The sequence below is a fragment of the Paroedura picta genome, chromosome 10, assembly GCF_049243985.1.
Source record: "Paroedura picta isolate Pp20150507F chromosome 10, Ppicta_v3.0, whole genome shotgun sequence".
Classification (NCBI taxonomy): Eukaryota; Metazoa; Chordata; class Lepidosauria; order Squamata; family Gekkonidae; genus Paroedura; species Paroedura picta.
Window position 1 is genome coordinate 65,374,637 of NC_135378.1, and position 20,314 is coordinate 65,394,950.

General features: G+C 42.1%; 1 protein-coding gene across 16 annotated transcripts in view; it reads left to right on the plus strand.

Annotated features, from left to right (window-relative positions):
• The window catches only part of CAMK2D (calcium/calmodulin dependent protein kinase II delta), a 146,466-nt gene that overhangs the window by 51,789 nt on the left and 74,363 nt on the right, over window positions 1-20,314 (plus strand). For all 16 annotated transcript variants that reach the window (XR_013224849.1, XM_077300485.1, XM_077300483.1 and 13 more), the window contains exon 3: window positions 12,703-12,762. Coding sequence is in view for 15 of the 16 variants with exons in the window: in XM_077300485.1 (XP_077156600.1) it covers window positions 12,703-12,762 (60 nt within the window). In the remaining variant the exon portion in view is untranslated. The remainder of the gene's footprint in view (window positions 1-12,702; window positions 12,763-20,314) is intronic.

Sequence of the window (20,314 nt, forward strand, 5' to 3'; positions counted from 1 at the left end):
AGGTTTGGGGAAGGAAGCAACTTCAGCAGGGTATAATGTCATGGAGTCCATCCTCCAAGAATTTCTCGACCTGGAGCCTTTGGCCTAATCCCAGTGAGTCCTCCATCAAAGGCCAAAAATAGGGCTGGAAATGCCCCTGCCCTTCCCTTTTACTGACAGAATCAGACATGGAGTGCTGTGGTTGCTTAGCAACAGCAACTGAGGAAATTCATTGCTTAAAGCTACAGGCACTCCTCATATCATTTTCATTAAAAAAAAAACCCTCAATGGTTTTTTTTTTTTTAATCTAATTTTTCTGCAAACCTGGGGCCTTTTTCAGGTTTTCAGAAAGACCTGTCTTACATATTCTCAACTCTAGTCACTGGATTTAAGTATTCAAGGTGTTGGTCAACTTTGCTATTAGTATATTTTTATCTGCCAGATTTATCTGCCTAACTGAAGATATCTGTGGAGGTGGGAAATTCTTGGCTGAAGGGAAGTTAATTATGCTCCTTTATTTAGGAAGCTGTTTAGCTAATTTCTGTGATTCTAAGTTGAGGTTTGAAAAAGGCAGTTGTTAATTGAATTGATAAATGAGAACATTTTGAAGCTGAGCAGAAATAAACTTTCAATAGCCAAGATGGGTTCAGAGTTCTCATTTCAAAAGATGTAGTGATATAAAGCCCAAAATCCTTGAAGTTTTGATTAGGTTTAGCGGGTGTCTGTCTTGAAGAACATCCTGTTGCAGATGATTAAATTTCAATATGTAAAGTGTTTGAGAAGGAAGATTATAAAGTAATTAGGAGCAGAATGCTGGCCATGTGAAGCAACTAATAATAATTCATCTTTTGCTCCATGTTTTTCATTTTAGAGTGATAGGTTTCGAAAGATGCTATGAAGAGTAGGGCCTGCTCTAAGCATTTTTATCAACCCCACCCTCTCCCATCAGTTATTATTGCAAACAACGAAAAACAAGCATTGTTTCTAAGCCTACTCCTCACACACCACAATATCCCAAAAAAACTGCATTTTTTTCCAATAAACTGGGTACTTGGCAACAGAAATGTAATTTAACAATAACACACACGCAAAGGTTCTTATTTCATTTTGGGATGCTGCACATAAATATAGCTAACATTTATTTTAGAAATTGGCACTGTGCCTGCATTTTAGCACACAGAAATTTCCTGCCGCTTGCCCTCCAGTATTAAAAGCTTCACTTGTTCTTTCTTTATTTCTTTATATATATGTTGAGTAGCTGGCAGATGAGCACAATTTAAAAAACAAAAACAAAACAAGACAACCCTAAGGAATAACTTTGTGTAACTCAAAGGTTCACATACAGTGATCAGCTATAGCAGGGGTAGTCAACCTGTGGTCCTCAAGATGTTAATGGACTACAATTCCCATGAGCCCCTGCCAGCCTTTGCTGGCAGGGGCTCATGGGAATAGTTCATGAACATCTAGAGGACCACAGGTTGACTACCCCTGAGCTATAGTGAACGTGGTACTGATGGTCAATGCAGTGTTCACTTAGTCCATTGATGTGTGTGTGTTTGGTGGTGGAAAGTGTTGTCTAGTTCCAAATGATTTCTGGCTATGATTTTCCACTGTCTGCCTCTGTTAGAATAAATTTCTACTTCAGACATGTGAAAGCCAAGGTTTTGTGGCCTTTCAACATAGCCAAGTATTTGTGGTCTTCCATCCAAGGATTAGCCAAGGCCAATCCTGTTTAGGATCTGATGAAATCTGATGAAAGGCTAGTCTGGGCCATCCAGATTGGATATGATTGTTGTATTTGTTATGATGTTCCATGTAATTACCCCATGATGTTTTATGTAAACTGCCCAGAGCCATATGGAAGGGTGGTATAAAATTTAAATCTAAATAAATAAATAAATGTAATGCTGCTTTGGATAGCACTGGTAGACTTCTAGCTCCTTTTCTTGTGCTGCAGTGGAGCAGCATCAACACATATTGGATGGAGATTAATAGTCGCTTACAACTGTTAGGCCAAATAAATCTCACAAATAGACTTCAGTAAGAAAGTAGGTTTATGTTTGCGCAAACAGGAGCAAAGCTTAGCCTTCTTTGGTGAAAACCAAGACTTTACTCAAAACTCGCTGGTCCAAAGCAATCTTTTATAAAGTTCAACCAGGAAAATTCCATTTAAACTGTCCCTCCCAGGGCAGTCCTGGGCCGGGCTCACACTCTTTTCCCTATGCGCACCAAACATACAATTTCCATACATGTATGTGCATTAAAATGAGCTCTAAGTCCACCCAGAGGCGGTGATTCTACTATGCTAATAAGCCTAACTATACTTCTGCGCAAGCGTCAATATTTATGACTCCTACCTTTTCTCCAAAAAACTGGTTTCTTTTACAACAGGGGTCTTATCTACAAGAAGGGCTCCAGGATTCTAGTTAAACAGCTTCTTCAACCCATTTTATTACCATGAGAAAATGATGGTACTAATCAAGAAATCTAAATCTGACCCTTCACAACAGTTCTCTAATATAGGGTTTAGTTTTCTGTATTTATGGCAACTGAATCCTATGCATATGGAAGCCTAAAGTGCAGAGCAGGGATTATCAACCAGGGGTCTGTGGCCAGAGAGAGTCCGCAGCCTTTCCCCTCCTACCTTAATGGACTTGGCCACAAGCTTTGTAACTGGCTCCCTCCACTCAGAGGGCTCAGTGGGTGGGCCGGGGGTGTAAAAATCAAAGTCGGTTGTGTCAAGGTATGGGGGGGGGGCAATCTGGGCTGTCTTCTCAGCTCCTTCCATGCTTTCAACGCCACATAAGGCAGAGTTGCCATAGTAGTGGTAAAGATGCGAGAAGTAGCAAAAGGAGAGCAAAGGGTGCAGATGGTGATGTAACTTCCAGTGACATGACACTTCCAGGGGGCATGCTAGGGAGGCATGGCCAGCTGACATCACTTCTGGGGGTCCTCCAAGCTTAAAAATTTATTTCAGGGGCTCCTCCACAGTCAAAAGGTTGAAAAAGGCTGGTGTAGAGTATTGGACATGGAATTACAATAGACAGCCAGAGGATCATGTTCTCCTCTGAGTTTGGGACTTTTGCCAAGCTAGGGGTCTCTTGCTTCATATTTGTTGCATATTCACATGTACCACTTAACAGCCCCCCAGCTGTGATGAGAATTTATGCTAGCAGGATTTATTGCTCTTCCCCCTGCTGTTCTTCAAAGGAGATTTTCAAAAAGGCCCTATTCAAGAATATGTCCCTGTAACTCTGGTTGTATTGAAGACTTCCTGCATGTGTTTTTCTACTGCCCACTCTACACCATTATTCAACTCCTCAACTCACTGTTTTCTAAACAACATGGACTTGATGATGAGACGAAGATCATTTTCCTACTAGGAAATAAAAACTCTCAAGTTATTGATTCGAGGTCTTGTAATTTTAGAACAGTTAATGCTTTATAGTGTACTTTTTCTGTCATCTTTTTGTATGCCAATGAAAGTCATCAGATTCTATAGGATTTAGTAACTGCCACTTTCCTGTCTCTGCAGTTTTTTGGTCCGAGTTCCCATTCTTTCGCATAGTTTCTCTCAGTGAAGACGCAGCTGAAAAACTATCCACAATCCCTTGCTGTGATGCACAATGAGCCAAGCCACAGCTTAAAAAGCTGCTGGAGGGAGGAAGTCATTGGCCTCCTATTTTGATCTGTGCAACGCTTATTTTTAGAATCAATGTCACCGAGAACCATATTTATGCTTAGATGTTATTTTTGGAACTGAAAATTGCATTAGTGTTTTGTGAACTGGAAGCTGAATCTTCCTTGATGTGTGAATATGTAGAAGCTGGCGACTGTCATTAAAACTACCAGCAAAGCAAAATGACAAGACAGGTAAAATGCAGTAAAGTGAATGGAAAATAAGTACGTTACTAAATCTTAGCTTTGAAGAGGTAGTAAAACATGCCTGATATTACTGCAGTTGGTCAAGTACAGATTTCCGATATAGATACTTCCACTATTAAATTGAAATCTGCTATTAGGCATTGTGCTATCCTTGTAGCTTTTATGTTCAAAATTATGAATGTCTTATCGATAAAATTAGAACGGCACCCAGTTCAATATAATATTCCAATCACACATACACCCCAGCATTGTAGAAAAGCGTGTGATGTGAGTGGATAGAATAGACTTATGCAATGTATTTTCTGGGTTGATTTGCTTAATTATTGTCCACTGTTGAAAACATGAACTCTATGTATTGTGAATGTCTGTGTCGAAATAATACATTAAATTTTGTTTCTGGCAAAGTTTATACTTCCCCCTAAGAAGGCAAAAATTAAGATACATGTGCTAAGGTAAAATAAGGTTCTGTTTACAGCAGTCTTTCTCAGATTTTTTTTTACATTTGAGAAACTCCTGAAATGTTATTCAGGCTTCAAAAAGCCCCAGAAGTGGCATGATTGTGCAGAGTATGATTGAGAAGCATAGGGGTATACACACCCACCCAGGGCCCCTCCCCTTCCCACTGCCTCCAGGCCCATCATTGGCCATTTTGGAAGGGGGGTCAATATGACCAATATTCTACTAACCACTCTACACCATTATTCAACTCCTCAACTCATATGTGGTCATATGTCCCAATAAACATTGAACAATTTTAAAAAATATATTAAAATATATATTAACTTCCACCCATTCAGGAAACCCTTCCAGAGCCATCAAGAAACCTCAGGGTTTCATGAAGTCCTGGTTGACAAAGCCTGATTTACAGCTTCTGCCTTCCTCCCTCTGATTTAGGCTAAGGTGACCAGATTGTAACATTGGTAAAGCAGGACACCATTGACTGGGTCTATATGGAGCAGCCAAAATGTTTCATAGAACGCATAGAATGCAAAAATGGTATTGTAATATATAATTTCAGCATAAATATAATTTGCTGGGTACCCCCAGATTGTTCCTGTGGGACAATCTGGTCACCTTAATTTAGGCTATATTTTTACAGAATAGACAAATATTTATACTTTACATAGTCATAAGCCAAATACTATTGTTTCATATGCTAAGTAAGTTATAAATTGTGTATTTTAAGGCAAAACAGTAAGATAAGCTTAGGTTTGATAAGAAAATATAGCATATATGTCAATCTTTCCCAAAATTTCTGGAGAATCTATTAAAAATGTGTCTTCTTAAAAATGGCTTTGTTTCCAAATGTTTATATCTCCACATACAATAGGATTTGTTTGTGTCATGAACTCATTTTGGCATCATACATATACACTTCCTAAAACAAATAACTCTCAGATTACAAACTCATGACAGCTCAGTTTTAATGCACAGAATTTGATATGATTCGGTAGATAACATTAACTTCACTACCTTGTTTCATAGCCCTGATCAGCTATGACAAAATGGCTGGGTTTGAGCCGGTGGCCTCAGTGACATCGACCTTAATTGTCTTATCAGTAAAACTGCAATACTGCTGACAACATATTTCATGAGGCCATCATAGAGATGAATGTAAGAAGCACAGCTAGGCCTTCATGTACTGCTCATGATGCAAAAATTATTATTTTAAACATAAAAGTAGATCCGTCGCCTCCTGTCTCATGCCTTTTCTCCAGATTAACACAGATTCTGAAGTCTGTGCCAGATCAGCAGCTCTTATGAGAGCTAAATATAGTAAGGGGAGAAAGAGCCACAGGAAAAGACTCAATGAAGGATAAATGGAGCCTCTCTTTTTAAATATCTAATGTTATTTTGGAATCCTTTGGTAGCTGAGTGCAAATTTGCCCCTTTTCATATTTTTTTTATGCCTGCAGGATGAATTGTTAGCGTCAACGTGGTTTTCATTATTATTCCCGGTCTATTCAGTGATCACAAAGCATCTCAAATGAATTGGGTACATTTTCTTTCCCTTATTTTTTAAAAGTCTGGTTGAACGTAAACGATGACGCAGTGCTCATGCACAGACATAACTCGAGGCATCGTGTGTGTCCTACTTTGGGGCCTGTTGGTGCTTTCACCCAGTGGCCCATTAGAGAAAATAGGCTCCTGTTTGGGCATCCCATTATTGCACAGCGGCATCCATTATGCTTTGTATTATCTATGGGAAAGTTGTCCTGGCAATAAGAGCTACCTGACAAGTAATTTAAAAAAACAGGAAACATTAGGAAGATTGGAAAACACCCCCACTTAATGCCAGTATTAGTTGATATATTAGAACAGAGCCTTACTTTTTCAACACAAACCCCTTCTGAGAGAAGAGTAAATAAAGACGACAATCTCAAATGTTTCCCTAGGAGAAAGTGATGTTTACTGAAGTATTTGGGTTGGGGAAAAAAAGTTATTTGTGAGAAGTCCAGGAACCAGTGTTCCCTCGTTCAGGCCTTGTTGAAGACTGGATGGATGGGATGGAGGGGGGGGGGGGTGTCCGTTCTTTCCGCTTAAAACAATGTGGGTACTGTCTGTAAGGAGCACCTTAAGAAACACATGCCATGTGCTGTGAATAACTAAGCTACTTTTTAGTTTTCGGGTGAGGTAACCTGAAAAATGCCCATCCTTTGAAATGTCAAAGGATCATCATCTCTAGAAAAGAAAATGTTTATGCCAATAAAAGGTTACTGACTGACTGGCCAAAAAGGAAATTAGGGCAGCTGCATTTTGGGATAGTTGCTGAGTAACAGACTTCAGCTTGTTAAAAATGTTGTTCCGGATTTTACGGTTAGGATGAGGCAATTCTGCAGAGTTCAGCAAAATAATATGTAGCCCAGGTCACTGCATTCACTTGGTGGATGGCACCTCCAGTCTTCAATATCCTTCTGAAGAACATCTGATGGTGACTTGTAGCCTTGTCTAAAGTCCGTCAGTCCATAGCTACCAACTATTTCGTATTGTATATTAGAAGCTATGTAGCTTTGTGGTGGGGGCCTGTTGTGGTGCAGAGTGGTAAGTGGCAGAAATGCTGTCTGAAGCTGTCTGCCCATGAGGTTGGGAGTTTGATCCCAGCAGCCGGCTCCAGGTTGACTCAGCCTTCCATCCTTCCGAGGTCGGTAAAATGAGTACCCAGATTGCTGCTGGGGGTAAAACGGTAATGACTGGGGAAGGCACTGGCAAGGCCACCCTGTATTGAGTCTGCCATGAAACCACTGGAGGGCGTCACCCCAAGGGTCAGACATGACTCGGTGCTTGCACAGGGGATACCTTTAGCTTTGTGGTATGTTCTGACAACTTGAGCCTAAAGGGAGGGCGGTATATAAATGCAATGAGTAAATAAATAAACTTGGCCAGGGAGAGTATTGCTTGGAGAACTCAGTCACATGGTTTCTAGAAACAAGGCATTTTTTCATTGTTATAAGGCCATTCTCGCCTTGCAGCTGTTATCACAGATCCAGCTTCCATAACATTTTATGACCAACTCATACATCATAAAGTGTTTGTGGCTGCCAGGCCATTTGTCTGTCAGATGTGTACTGGACATTCACTTCTGGGAACTGAGCTACTGGGTGCTTATGTGCCTAATTTGGATCAGGAAAATGACCCCCAGGGACCCTCATAAACTGTTTTTCTAACTTGAAATGGCCCTAAGGATTTATTATGTGCCCACTGGAGAAACTTACATGCAGCCATCAGTACACGTTTGTAAAGTTATTGGTTTCAAGGTAGGATCTGGAGTTCTCCTGGAATTACAAATTATTTCCTAACTACAGAGATCTCTTCTCCTGAAGGAAATGGAAGATTTAGATGACTGCTATATGATATCACTTCCCCACTATTCCATCCACAAAATGCACACACACACACACACACACACACCCAGCTGCCAGCCCTCCTCAAGGGAATCCAGTACCTAGCTGGACATGGTGGGTGGGCAAGCATGCAGTGCGGAGTTGGCCTGGGACCACGTGTGGCAGGCAGGCAGCATGGATAGTGGGCTGTGTGGCCACCACAGCCCTCCTCCCACTGAAGCCAGGCTGGCTCATGGGGCCAATGCCGGGGACCCCTCCATCCCCCCAGCTCCCCCGCCAGCTGGGCAGCCTCCTTGTTGGAGGCCAGCAGCCACCCACATGGTGCAACTGACCAAGTGGGCAGCTTGGAGGTGGGGTGACTGATGGCTTGACATGCGGTGACAGGGGCTTGCATAACAGCCCCCCTGCCCTTCTTCATGATTGTCAGCAACCACAGGCACCCCCTGCAGTGAAGGCCAGGGCACTATTATATTATTCTGTTTGAAAAAGTAAAAGGAACGTACTGAGGATATCTTGAAACCATCAAGAAAAGGAGAATTATACTAAAAGGCAATGTTACTATTTGGTTCTTTCTTCCTTTACACCAAATTTAGTTTTTTAAATTATCTGCATTGTAGCTTTGTCTTGAAATATAGTGGTACATGGAAGCAACTGCAGTAATTTCTACATTCAAAGGCAGCTGATACTTTAATATGCCCAGCAGATTAAAAAGCAAAGCATATTCAGCTTTATTCTGTGTAGTACTTTTCTGGTCCACATCCTCCCATAGTCTTAACTGTAGCTACAATGTTCCAGTTAAGTTGCTGGTGTGTGTGTTTGCATAAAAACACAGGTGATAGGTCACAGCCAGCATTTTGCATTAGTACTGAAACCCCAGGTAAGGAGAGAGAACATTGAATGGATGGACCTTAGGTCCATTGCCTTCCTCTTTTCTCAAGGAGACTCCATTCTAAGTTTTTGCACATACATGCATATAGCATGAAGTAATCCACACACTTTGGGCATGCTGAACTAGTTTATCAAAAAGCTAGTAAACACAGAGTGCTGTTACTAAATTGGTAATACAGGTAAGAGGGTCACAGTTTAATCCTAATCAAAGTTACACCCTAGTTCTCACTCCCTCTACCCCATGTATTCAACATTTTTCTTTACCTGTTGGCCACTGCTATTGGCCTCATCAGACTTCTATCAAATATATGTGATATTGAAATCATTACATAGCATGTAATGGTTTTATTTATTTACTCAGGGCCTAGAGGTGTTGTACATATGACAAGCATTAATTGACAGTGCCTTTACCCAAGAAAAAGGGCCTCTTGTGGCGCAGAGTGGTAAGGCAGCCGTCTGAAAGCTTTGCCCATGAGGCTGGGAGTTCGATCCCAGCAGCCGGCTCAAGGTTGACTCAGCCTTCCATCCTTCCGAGGTCGGTAAAATGAGTACCCAGCTTGCTGGGGGGTAAACGGTAATGACTGGGGAAGGCACTGGCAAACCACCCCGTATTGAGTCTGCCATGAAAACGCTAGAGGGCGTCACCCCAAGGGTCAGACATGACTCGGTGCTTGCACAGGGGATACCTTTACCTTTACCTTTACCTTACCCAAGAAATAGAAATAGCGGACAGAATGGTAGAGAGCAGCTAATGCTCTTAAATGCCTAAGTAGCTCAGCAGAAAAAGTATTTGCCACTGTTTTTGTTAATCAATTTTTGTGGTGCTATTACTGTGTTGTGCTAATTGTCACAGAGAATATAATGTATGCTACTAATTCAAATTAAGGTTAGCGTGCCCATCAGTTCATCACCTCTGTGACGGTGCTTAAATATTCCCTACAGCCAATGTAGATAGAAGATTAGCTTTTAACTAGGAGGGGGTGGTCTGCTCAGAAGCACACTGTGATCAGTTTACGAAGCACTTTGCAGATAAAATCTCTCCTGTTCCTTCTGATTGGGACTGTACCAGTTTGTCCAGTTGCATGAGGTATTTTTCAGCTTCTACAGCCTCAAGATGTGGTTCGTTTTTGGTTTTTTTTTTTGAAATTTCAGACTTAACCACCTGTTTGTAGATCTCTTGCCCCTGCCGGCTGCTTCAGTCTGCTGCAAGGGTGGAGCTGGCAGGGAGACAGTAAATGCTTCCCTGAGAGATGGGGGTGATTGCTTCTGTGGCTGGTGGGGTGTCCACTCCTAAAGAAAGCTCCCCAGGGGAGTTGAATGACTATCATCCAGTTTGTGCACCTTGATTGGGCTAATCCTGCGTTGAGCAGGGGGTTGGACTAGATGGCCTGTATGGCCCCTTCCAACTCTATAATTCTATGATTCTATGATTGGTTGGAAATGTGGCATAAAAATGTTCCAAATCAATAACTTCATTATGATTGTTGTTCATTTATTTATCTCAGTGTGATGTCAAGGGCAGGAATGGAGGCTGTTCACCCCATGCCCCACAGCAGGTGTAGTCAACCTGTGGTCCTCCAGATGTTCATGGACTTCAATTCCCATGAGCCCCTGCCAGCGTTTGCTGGCAGGGGCTCATGGGAATTGTAGTCCATGAACATCTGGAGGACCACAGGTTGACTACCCCTGCCCTACAGTAATCAGGGGGGCAAACCTGTCAGAAAAGTACCTTAGGGGCTGTTTGCTGTAACTGCAGGCCTGTCCAAAGAGGGAATATTGATTTGTGGCAATTTTAGCACAAATGCCTTTCAAAAATGAAAGCTCGTTCCCAGCACTTGCTACCAGAGACCCTTTGACTAGGGATGCCAGGGACTGAACTTGGTATGTTTTGCAAGTAAAGTGCATTTACGACAAGCCCTGAATTGCACATGTGTACATGCAGCTTGAGGAGGGCCTGTAACTCACTGGTAAAGAGGTCAGCCTGAAAGAGCCCTTGAAAGAAATGAGGGCAAGCTTGTCAGAAGCCATCACTGAAGCCCTCATCACTTTGAGCATTCCCAGTGGTTCAGAATGGATGTAGAACTGGGCAGAGAGACAGTGATTCTGTTTCCTGGCATGACCACCTGTGAGAATTTGACCTAAGGTGTTTGTCACTCCTTCTAGGTGACCTCCTCTTGCAAGGTGCTATCCCTTCTCCATGGCTGTTGAAAACCAAACGATTAGTTAATAATAGATGATTCAGAGGAAATCATGAGCTATTCTCAGACAAGCAGAAAATTAGGCTAAAGATCAGAAAATAATTCACTTGTAAATTATTTCTTCAATCACAAGTAATTGCAGCACTCTTTGAGGCCTTTGTTTTGCTAGCTATAATGTACTCAGCTTGGTTGTGCTCCAAGCTGGCTCAATTTCAGGAGCCCAAATTGGCTTGCAGCCTAAACTTCAGGGTTTTATTCTTCCGTTTCAGAAGACTTGTATACTTCAATATTAAGTGATTAGCAAGACAATTCAAGGCCTGCACTAGTCTATTCAATACAGATGGCATTCAGAATCTTTTAATAATAATCTTTACCTCTCCTTTGCCTAAAGATATGAAAGCTCTTGGGGGGGGGGGGGGAGCAAAAAAAATATCCTATCAGGAAATGGGGGGGGGGGAGCACTGAACAAAATGCTATGGAGTGTTTTCTCTTTCGGAATGAGTGAAATGCTTTTTAGGACACGTTTTTACTCAGTCATGTGTAGTATGAAGAAATTTTCGTGTGATGATGATGTTAGCCAATCAGTTGTGTCCAACTCTTGGCGATCCTATGTTTTAACTGTCTTTTGATTTTTCATTACTTCTTTTAGTTGTATAATGCTCTGACCAGTGTCTGTTTTGATCATGTTTTTTTGTATTACTAGCAGGAAAGCCCTTTGCATTAAAAATACAATGAGCTCTAGCTCCCCCCCCCCCCCGGACCAGCTACACCAAAGCCTTACAAAGCCATGGCGGAGTCGCTTGGGGCCAGGACGAGCACCAGTGGGGTGTTCTTGCTTCCCCCCCCCCCAGGCTGGCACCACCAAGGCCTTGTAAGGCCACAGTGGGACTGCTTGGAGCTGGGGGGGAGTGTTGTTGAGGCATTCTAGCCTCTCCCCTGTGGCTCCAAGGCCAGGACCTTTCCCTCCTCCCAGCTCCTGCCCACCCGCTGGCCACCTGACCACATGCCAGGAGGCAAGATCCTAGCTGCCAACATAGCTGCGCAAGTGCACAGCTTGCAGGCAGGTGTAGATAGACAGGCAGGTGGCAGTGAGGCCTTGCATCGTGGCGGCCCCCTCCCTCCCAGCCTTCTTTCCTGCCTCCCTGCGGTGGCCTCCCCCCCACACCAGTAGCACCAAGGCCGGGGCTCGCTCCCCCTCCTTCCCAGCTCCTACACACTGGCCACCCGACCTTATGGCAGGAAGCGACACCTTGGGTTGCAGCACTACTGCCCCTCTCCATGTGGCAGCGAGGCCCAGGCCTCAGTCACTGGCTGAATAACTGCCCTCCCTGCAATCATGGTCCCAGGTCCCCTCTCTTCCTCCCTCACTGGCTGGCTTACTTTTTGCCATCAGTCTAGTAGAACAGGCTGGTATTTCTTCCAGGTGAAAGAAGTTGGGGTGGGGGGATGAGGCCAGCAGTAGGACAACCTACCTGATTCATTGGATGGACGGCCAGTCAGGAAGGCGATGAGTACCAACTCCTCCTACCACGCCAGTCCTGTTTTATTTATGTTACTGATGATCTAAAGCATTTGAAAATGATTCATGTGTATGTTGCCAGTGTATACAACATAACCTAAGGAAATAATATGACATTTATCCACATTTAATATTCAATAATGTGCATTATAATAATGCAGAAATTGAATAGTTCAGTATAGGATTGCCAGCCAGCCACTGACAGCCATTAGGAGACTTGTTAGTATTATCATTATCATTGCCATTATTTCTATTAGATATAAAAAACTGACTTTAATGTATAGTTCCTTTACATTTCATGTGAACCGCCCTGAGCCTCAGGGGAGGGTGACATACTAATGGAATAAATACATTACATAAATTAAATTATGAATTTTAATATTTCTTGCAGATCACCAGAAATTGGAAAGAGAAGCTAGAATCTGCCGCCTCCTGAAACACCCGAACATTGGTAAGGATGTATAATATTTTTCAACTAGCAGTCCCCAATGTGGTGCTCCGGATGCCAAGACACCTGCCAACTAAAGATGGGTACAAACTGGTTCATGTCAGTTTGTGGTTTGTGGCCAGTTTTGTGTAGTCCCTTTAAATTTTAAAAGTGTTGCACAAAACAGCATGCAAAAACTCAAAAAACAATTGAGCTGGGGGGAACACCTGCTTGCCTCCTCTCAAATGTTTCTGGGCTGGTTTGTACAATCACTTTAAAGTTTAAAGGGAGCAGGCACTTATAAGCACTCATCTGTTTTTCAGCAGAATTATGGGCTTGTCAGAGTCACTGTTGAACTCTGAGTCCATGGTGCTTACTCCTGTTGTACTTAATTAGGTATCGAGTTTGCACCCATGAAAATGATGAAAAATAAGGAAAACACACAAGCTGGTATTTTCTTCTCAATTTTAACACAGGAGGACTGGTTACAGTTTTATTATTGTGTGTATCAGTAAACAGTAGGGCATAAGTGAGTTGTTTGATATGGGGAGGAAGACAAGAGACCAAGGAGAGAAGAATGCCTGCTCCCTCCAAATTTTATTTTACTCACTTGACAAAGTGGAAAGAAAATGGGAGAAATGTGCAAGTGCATCATCAGCATCTGCTGGCAAGTATCTGACTGTCATTATATATTTATTTAAAAACATTTGTAAGCCACTTTTCCACCCAAATAGGGTACCCAGAGCAGTGTGTATTAAAACATTGACATGAGCCTGGAAACCAATTGTAGGTAGATGAGAAAGGTTCCTTTTTCATTTCTCCTTTCATGTAACTTTTTTGTTGTTGTTGTTTGTTTTTTTAATGGCATTAGATTTTAGTGCTATGAACAGAAACACTTAGGGGCTAAACAAAATGGAAAGCACCCTGTTTCCCCTTAATAATGTAGCTTCAATTTTCTAGCCTGATTCCTTTTGGAAAAGGCCCACTTTTCCACGTTTGATTAGCAATCACTCAGCACTATAACACACTTTTATTGTTCTCATTTTGAATGTTGCTCCCTGAGTACTTTTCTTCCTGTAGCTTTGTGTTGGTGTGGAACGCTTTATGTCTTTGGTAATGACTGAAACCCTGTGGATCTCTTTAATTATTCCAGCAGCTCTACATGGTTTAAAGTCACTCTCCTCCCTTTAAATATAATGTGTGGCTAGTACAACAGTATGCATCCTAGTTGTGAGTAGCAGTACAATTGTATTGATGTTCATATAAAATGGGGAAAGTACTGTGTTGCCTGCAGCCTGCATGCTACATGGAATGGTAAATGTGTTTATTCATAGAAAAAAATATATATATATCTCAGGAGTGCTAAAAAGCTATCACACCTGCAAACTTTCCCCACACCCTCAAACTTTCCCCTGTTTACTAGGATGATTGCTGGTTTTGTGGTGCTTGTTTCCAGAAAACATGTTTTAGTTACTTATACTTACATATTTACGTTGGTCTTATTTAGACTTCTTTATCACAGGGACGCAAGGGGAATTACATGTAGTGAATCAGTGCAGTCTACAAAATGGGACATACAGTAGCCAGTGCATTAGGATTTTAGAAGTCTGAAAGAATTGAATCATATTAGGCAGTTTTTGAGGAGTTGTGTGGTAGAGAGGATTTGCTTTTCTTCCACCTTTCCTCTCAAATTAGCTTACCTTATAGTAAAAGTTGGCAAGTGTGTTTTGACTTGCGCCTATTCTATAAGAAGTATACCTGCCCCTATAAGAAGGGTATACCTGCCTCCATTGTAAGATCAGACATTCTGGTTTTTAACATTTTCCTAAGTTTTTAAAAAGGGAAACCATTGTCTGATCATTTTACCAACTTGTTTGTTGTAGATAAAAAAGATGACTGAATGAGTAGAAGTAAGAAAAACAATGTCTTATCATCTATGAAGAAGACATTGTTGACCAGGGCATTCTGGATTAAAGGAGACAATGGAATATATATTGCTGATAGTGTTAGGTTATTGCAAGATGGCTCTGACTTTGCTATGATCTGTTATTTGCTAGCAGGGCATTTTTTAAAATGATAATACAATGGTGATTATCCACTTAACCTATCAACAGGGTTGGGCAGTCAGACCAGGGCTGAATCTTCATGGAGCTTTTATTCCAATCCAAGGTTGATTCACTGAATGTGAATTTAAATTTTTCATCTGCTACAAGCATGATTGACCCTACCTTTCCCCCGCGATATCCTGGAGTGGGTATAAACTTCGATATTTGAAAAATCCGCATGAGTAAAGGTGCAGCTCTCTGCTTTTTCCAAACCAACTTGATGCCTCGAGCCTCCAACACTGTAGAAAAGCCCTTATTGGCCAGGGCATCAATTCAAAGGCTTCCCAGGTTGCAAGGCTTCCCTTAAAGGGGAATCCCTAACTTCTTTCGGCAGAGGCTCCAGAAGCCCTAACTTCTCTAGACAGAGATTTTCCTCTTGGATTTATTCCCACTCCTCTTCTGTCTCCAATCCTCTCCCCCCACCTCAAGAAAATACAGAGGTTCCTGCTGCACTTGGCTCTCCCCCCCCCCCGAGGTTCCCTAATCACATGCAGATCACTTTTCTGTTTCAATTGGGGGGGGGGAGAATAGAGGAAGACCCAAGTTCAAATTGATCTGAATTCAGCAGAATCCACAATGGAATAAACGAAGTAAGTGCAGAATCCGCTCAGGACTACAGCAAGCTTTAAATAGCCTTGTTGGTGGTTAGCCATTTGCTGCCTAAAACTTCCTACCATCATTAACTATGAGGGATTAGCTAGTCACTGTGAGGCTGAATGTGATTTTTTGGTTCTTTTCTTGTTGAGAACTTAAATGGGCTGGCATAGTCTAGTTGGGCCCTAGCCTAACAGATAGGCAGGATTTGTGTGGGTTAGGTAAAAAGGTAAAGGTATTCCCTATGCAAGCACCGGGTCATGCCTGACCCTTGGGGTGATGTCCTCTAGTGTTTTCATAGCAGACTCAATACGGGGTGGTTTGCCAATGCCTTCCCCAGTCATTACTGTTTACCCCCCAGCAAGCTGGGTACTCATTTTACCGACCTCGGAAGGATGGAAGGCTGAGTCAACCTTGAGCCGGCTGCTGGGATTGAACGCCCAGCCTCATGGGCAGAGCTTCAGACTGCATGTCTGCTGCATTACCACTCTGTGCCACAAGATACATCAACCTAATTAGATTAACCAGGATCCTGAAGGATCTGTGTCTGGGGTAGAGGTAACAGCTTACTGCATGCTGACCAATGCAAGTGATTGGAGAGGGAACTCTCTTGGCATTGAGCATCTTCTTGGGAACTTGCATAGTCACCGTGGCCACACCCTGCTTGGACTCTGTAATTACGAACCCTGGCAATATTTCTGATATTCAGATTAATCGGAAAAGTGTGTTTTAAGTAACCCAATGACTTCCTAAACCAGTAGATTTTTTAAAAAGTCTATGAATATTGAACTTCCATTTCATATTATGAATTACTCCTTAAAATACTATCATTTTCTAGCATGGCTAGGTGTGCTGCATTTGGGGGGGGGGTACAGTTCAAGAAGCAGAAGTCCAAAGATCTCTTGGGCATGCAGAATTCAGTATCTGGGAATGCAGAATTCAGTCCTTTGGATCATGCTCTGCATTTCAGGTGCCTTGAATACTGGGTAGTGAGAAGAGACGAGTATATGCAGCTGAAGCTTGGATTAATTTTCTCTGTGTTTTTTAAAGACAGTATTATTGTACGAAAATGCTTCACTTTACTGCATATTGCTTGCTTTCATCCTGGTGTACGGTGGGCGTAAGCCAAAGGTTAAAACCACACGATTTCACCCTATATTTTCTTCCTCCTCAAAAACTTTTGCATCGTGTCTGAGTAAACCTTTAGAGGTCGATGAAACAGCATATGTAGAAGGTCAGAATATGCTAAACAAGTATGAGACAGTAGTAAGTTGGTGCCTTTTAAGTATGTTACAGGCACTATTTTTATGTACCAAGATGCAGTGTGAAACACACAGACTAGAAAGGAATACCCATTGAACTCAATAGAATATCAACCCATGTGAGTGTATTAGCCTGTAACCGTGTGCTATACATGTAGATATCAAAGCTCCCACAGAAAAAACATATGTTCCCTTTTCCCACTGTAACTTTGACTTTTAAAAAAATATAGCATTGATGATTTAAAAATGTGCGACGTTTCATTCCTCTCACATCTTAGTGCTTAAAATGCCCTGCTGGCAAAAGACTCCATTGAATTCACTTCAATAGGTTTTGTGCCCTTGGAGCACTTTGAAGGTCAGGCTACTCACTGTTAGACCATTGAGTGTTTGGAATAAGAGCTCCCAAGTTTCATATTCACTTCCAGGATGTAATAGGCTGCTGCTCAACAAGCCTTTGAATACTTACATGCTACACATGATCTAAATTGAGACTGAATCATAAACTGTGGCTTAGTGGTGGGAATGTGATACATTCTAGCTTGGGTGGACATATATTATTGCTGTTAGTTAATTCATCTCATCTCACTATCTCATAAAACAAAAGGGAGTCTTGGGACTGATACTTTAACTTTTTCCTTGATTTATTTATATATATTGGATGCTTCATGTGCCCTGAAACTTAAAAATATAATAATCCTATACTAATTTATAATAATCCATTCTGTTCCAGTCTGTATTCTAGTCTTCTCAGTATTCCCTTAAGTAATGAGAGAGCCCTTAACATTTCTCCATGTGCATAACATACACAATGATGTGTTTGTCACTGTAAAATTTTATTTGTTTTAAAAGGTTAATTGATCTCATTTACAGACCACTGAATTCAGAGAAGAAATTTCACAGAGAAATGTAATTTCTGTGTTTGGAAGGCTGCCTGTGTTGCCACAAAGCAGTGCTCTGGGATTCAGTATTTCTAAATTTGCAGTCATGGTTTTGACATCAATATAAATAGTTGCCCCTTCTGATAATTTATCAGTTTTAATCCTGCCATCGGTACTCCAACTCTGGGTACCTGTGAGTGTGTGAGTTCTGAATGAGGAATCTGCCTCTGGACAGCCTTCGGTTGCTGGCAGGTTTTAGAACCCCTCCACACGATGTCATCTGCATGCCGAGGCTGTCCAGGAGCTGGCTCGAGTTTTGGCTAGATTTTCCTCGGGATGAGCAAAGTCACCAAAACTGGATTTGCCAGCTCCTATCACGCTTCTCATCAGGGAGCAACCAGGGGCAAGCCTGTATGGAGGGGGAAAGGCGCAATAGTCTCTGTAGCATTGTCTCACCCTGGCACCTCCCCTGGCACCTCCCCTCCCCTCTTCATGTCCTGCTCCAAATTAAAAAAAAAAAAAAAGCACAGTCCACATTGCTGCAGGACTGCAAAGCTACTTTGTCAAAGGTCAAATAAAATCTTCTGTAAAGTGTCCAGAGTCTTTTTGGAATCAGGCAGGCAAAACACAGTCCCATTTGTGTTTTCCGGTGGTAGGGATTAAAGGGAGAAAGGGGGATTACATGATGAAGCATCTCTCTTGCAATCAGCCAGGCATCTGTGCACTTTGTTTTTAAGCCCACTGTTTATACAAAATCACTTTTGGGGTCCAGTTACCATTTCCAGTCTCTCACAGATCTACCCAGACATAAATAGAGGCCGAAACACAACAAATCCAAAAAGTGTGTGTGTGGGGGGGGGGGGGGAGAGATGCTGTATCGTTCTGGCATTTCTCCAAAGCAAACCGGAAGTCTTTTTAAATTGAAAATGCTTCTGTGTTTAAAAAAAAATTTGAGGGGTTCAGAAGGGGGAAGAAAGTTTCAGTCCAGGAGAGAACAGCTGGGCTGTGATTGATGGCTTGCTATGACTGACAAACCAAGGAACGGGGGGAGAAGTTTTTCATGTTTTCTCTTGCAGCCTTGTCGGGAGGCAAAAATCCACCATGAAGCATAGGGAAAAAACAGAAGGGGTCTCTCGTGAGGAGGTGTGCCAACGCATGGCTTACATCTGCGTGTTTGCAAGCAGGAGGCAGTGCAAGGTTTGAGCCTCCATGTGGAAATGGTCTGAATATTGGACATCATGAGTCAGTAAAACAGTCACTCCGAGAAAGAAATACCTTGGAATGAAAGTGAACCCAGTTTGTGAGGCTAATATTTACAATATACTGGGTTTGAGTATGATGTAATGTCTAGTGCATCCTGGGTTATTGATTTGATGGTGCATTATAATAACGCATGTGTACTTGTACAAGTAGAAATGGATTGTGCTTTTGCATCAAGTTGTTTTCAGGTAGGTTGAAGGTTAACCACTGAATCCAGAAACTCTGACCAGACAGTCTTGGACACTACCTAGAATTTCCATGTGGTAAGAGGCAGTTTTTATGGATTCCCTCTCCTGTGGCAACCCAAATTGGCTTCCAAAATACTTATCCTGTGAAACTGCAAACACATAAGTATGGCTTAAGGAAAACCAGAGGTCTCTCACAAAAGGAGAAAACGGACTCAAAATGTTAGTTCATCTATACCCACAAAGTGGCTTCTGTCCTCTCAACCTTAATGCGTGCCATTCCTACCAGCCCAGGACGCTCATAGCTTTTAAAGAGCTGTGACCACTTTCAAAAAGTCCTAAGAAGGGGAAGGGGATTAACTGGAATGTGAGAGCAATTTTGGAGTTGTCAAGAGGCAGAGCCCTAACTTTTGATTCAATTCTGAGGTTCAAAGCAAGGAGAATGGAGCCCTAGAGCTAAGCAACATGATGCTGCTGCATGGTTATTTGCAGTTGATGGGGGAGGGATTTCCCATCTGCTTGTCCCTCACCCCACCGTTTTCTCTTAGGTTCCTACCGTTGAACTCAATTGAAGATGAAACAAATTGAAGACTGAAGCAAAGGATGTCTTGTTTTCAATTTGATGAGTTGCTGCAAAAAAAAAAAAGTATTAGCAAGTCAGTGAAAGTTTCTTGTCTTTCATGATGAAACAACTGCAAGATGTTTGGCAGTTAGCCAAAAAGGAGAAATTGACAACTCTTATTAAAAAGAGTCTTGCAGCCACTCAAAATTGGACAGACAGACAGATAGCGGGAATGTGCTAATTACCGGTATGGAAACACTAAGTGCAGACATGTTGCAAATCATCTATTTTCCATTTGGTGAAAGAACATAGTACAACATCGGCCGCATTTGAATCATCAGCCAGCAAGCACAGAGGACTGTTCTAAATTGGAACCTGTCAGGAGAAGTGTCAGCTCAATGTGCGCTTAATGTCTGTCACCCTGACGTTTGATTAAGTTACTGAAAATTCTGGCTGCCAGTGTCCATTTGCGTGATTCTAAAAGCACTGGGTTATCTGGTGTAGTGAAAAATCATTTTCTCACTGCTTCTTTCTTTTTCTTCCTTGCTCTCTCAACATTGTTATATGGAAGTTGGCCGCCCAGCTTTGATAGGTGGAAGTCCAATACCAAATATAGCAACACTTTTTTGTCTCCCCCCCCCCCTTCTTTTTAGACAGAATAAACGCTTTCTGTGAGTAGAATTTAAGATATGCCGGAGGAAGTTTTGGTGCACATCTTGCTTCTTAGCTA